This window comes from Gordionus sp. m RMFG-2023, chromosome 4 (genome assembly GCF_954871325.1).
Source record: "Gordionus sp. m RMFG-2023 chromosome 4, tfGorSpeb1-WG-v2, whole genome shotgun sequence".
NCBI classification, from domain to species: Eukaryota; Metazoa; Nematomorpha; class Gordioida; order Chordodea; family Parachordodidae; genus Gordionus; species Gordionus sp. m RMFG-2023.
In genome coordinates, this window is record NC_088778.1 from 26,714,789 (window position 1) to 26,717,654 (window position 2,866).

General features: G+C 27.0%; 1 protein-coding gene across 1 annotated transcript; it reads left to right on the forward strand.

The window, feature by feature from the left end:
• Nucleotides 1-389: 389 nt before the first annotated feature.
• LOC135928772 (CCA tRNA nucleotidyltransferase 1, mitochondrial-like) lies at nt 390-1,694 on the forward strand. Its single transcript, XM_065465236.1, has 3 exons — nt 390-661; nt 720-850; nt 1,021-1,694. The coding sequence occupies exons 1-3, from the start codon at nt 390-392 to the stop codon at nt 1,692-1,694; spliced, it is 1,077 nt and encodes a 358-aa protein (XP_065321308.1).
• Nucleotides 1,695-2,866: the final 1,172 nt, after the last annotated feature.

Genomic DNA, 2,866 nt, shown 5'->3' on the forward strand with positions numbered 1-2,866 from the left:
TATATATTTTGTGCCCTTTTTTTGATTTATTATTTTTATGAATTTGTATAAATTTTGGCCTTAACAAGTTTATACCATAGAATAATTTTAAAAAATTTTACATTTGCTATGAAAATAGCCCATTTTGAAAAATTTCACGTGGCATGACTTTTAATTTTTTGTACTTTGATTGATTCATAATTAAATAACTTTTGAAAAACATTAAAACAAATTAAATAATAATTATTTTGTTTTTCTAAGAATAAATTTAAAATTATTTTTATTTTTTTTTAAAAAAAGTATTAAATAGGACCAAAATTTAATAAAATTATCATCAAATTTTATCTTTTCTTATAACTAATATTTTATTAATCTTTTAAATATACAAAATAAAAATAACTTAATTTAAAATGAACATTAGTCATTTCGATAGTTTCAAAGCCATTTTTACTCCTGAAGTAAATAAATTGAAGGAGATATTTGCAAGACATAACTATCCATTACGTCTAGCTGGAGGTCCTGTAAGAGATATATTGTTAGGAGTTATGCCAGAAGATCTTGATTTCGCTACCCCTGCCACACCCGATCAGATGAAGAACATGTTTGCGACGGAAAGGCTAGTGATATTGGTAAATAAAAATGGTGAAAGGCATGGAACGATAACAGTCATGATAAATGATAAGTAAATTTAATTTTACATTTTTTAAAAAAAAACATTAATTTTAAAATATAAAAAATAGGCAAAAGTTTGAGATTACTACCTTACGTATAGACAAGACAACTGATGGAAGACACGCAAATGTGCAATTCACGGACAATTGGGTTTTAGATGCCAGCAGGAGGGACCTTACTATAAACTCAATGTTTCTGGGTTACATTATTTATTTTTAAGATAATTTGTATGTTACGCATGATTGTCTTTTATCGTATAAAAAAAGTAATTAATATTTGAAACCATCTTTATCAACCATTATCTTGCAATTTTAAAGAACAACTGTTTTATGGTATATGTTTTAATTAATTTAAAAATAACAAATTCAGATTTTGGAGGCACCTTGTACGATTATTTTGGTGGCAAGAAGGATTTAGACGAAAAGAGAATAGCATTTGTTGGAGATGCTCAGATTCGTATGCAAGAGGACTATCTCAGGATCCTTAGGTACTTACGGTTTTATGGAAAAATTTCGAACAAGGAGAACAATCATGACCCTAAAATTGTTAAGGCAATTACTGAAAATGGGTCAGGCTTAGCTAATATAGCAGGAGAAAGAATATGGTCCGAACTGAAGAAAATATGTGCTGGCAATTACATTTACTCCCTTCTCAAGTTAATCTTCGACACCGGAATGTCTAGGTACATTGGGTTGCCGGCTGTTGCCAGCGCTGAATCCCTACGAGAATTATACCGTGTTTGTGAGGCCACCAAGGGATTAAATCCCAATCCGATTACCATCTTAGCAACGGTGCTCACTAAACAAGACATAAACGTTCTTGACCAACGTCTCAAGCTTACCAACTCCGAACAGGCTATACTTGACTTCATAATTGAGGAAAGGAGAATTACCCAATCTAGAAGTACGAAATACTACATCGACTTGATGATAGCATCCCAACCGCCCAGTAAAACCAGGGAAAAAATTATCGAATATTTGAAATATAGCGGTAAAAAAAATGAACTGAAGGATTTCCTTACTGCGTCTGCCAAATATCAGTAGCTCCTAATTTATAAATGTGATTTCACTTCAATATGTATTTAAATTTTTGTTTTCCAAATTTTTTAAATGATTAGAAAATTATTCTTATACAAAATATTAAATTTGCAAAAATGTGTTTAATACAAATTTGTCTACAATTCTTTTTATTAGAATCGTCAATAAAATTAGTCTGATTCAAAATAAAATTTTTATGATACTAAGAATAATCATTTAATAAAGCACGTTTATAACCCATAAGTTCTCTGCCAATAGCCCATCGTGGTTTTTCTTATAGGGGAAACAATATTAGGCCCCTATTTCCCGCCATAAATTTTATTGGAATGTCCATTACTTACTGCAGTCCTATAAAAACGTTTTATCAGAAAAATATACGTTAAGAAATTCATATTAGTATTCATGGGAATTAAATAATTTCATATTTAAAAAATAATATTTAATTATTAATATTGATAGAATAATTACAATACTCACTTTAAGTTTGAAAATGAAAAGGTTTCAATTAAGAAATTTTTAGGTCCTTAAATTATAGATCTGAAAATCACAGCTTAAAAAATTTAGGGGTAGCTTAATTTTTTAAATATAATATTACATTTTGTCAAATAAATTGATATATTTTAAATTAAAATTCTTGCAAGAGACAAGGCTTTAATATTTTTTATTTGTAGAATATTTATTTTACAATCAAGAAATAATAAGTAGTAAATGTAAAACAATGCCAATATTGCTCATTATGAATACAAAAACTAAAATAACTCATCTAGAAAAATAACAAATTAAATAAAATTATAATTGAATATTATAACAAACTTAGATATAAACAAAGGAACACAACGTAAAAAAATAAAAGACCGCTTCCGACTTCTGTTCTCTAAAAAATAAGTCCAAAACCGATAGGACAGTACCGTTGAACTCTATTACTGAGGAGGATGGTTAATTTATTTCAATTAATATTATCTATTAAAATATATGTGTTTAAAATTTTATTTCTATATATGTTATTTTATACTCAATCTGCATATCATTTTTAATAATTTGATATATTTAAATGATTTTTTTTAAATCGGAAAAAAATAGTTTTTGTTCCAATGTAAAATACTAGTTATTTTTCAAATAAAATACATTTTAAATATATTGCGCCATCTAGCGAATATATTTTTTATTTATATTTATTT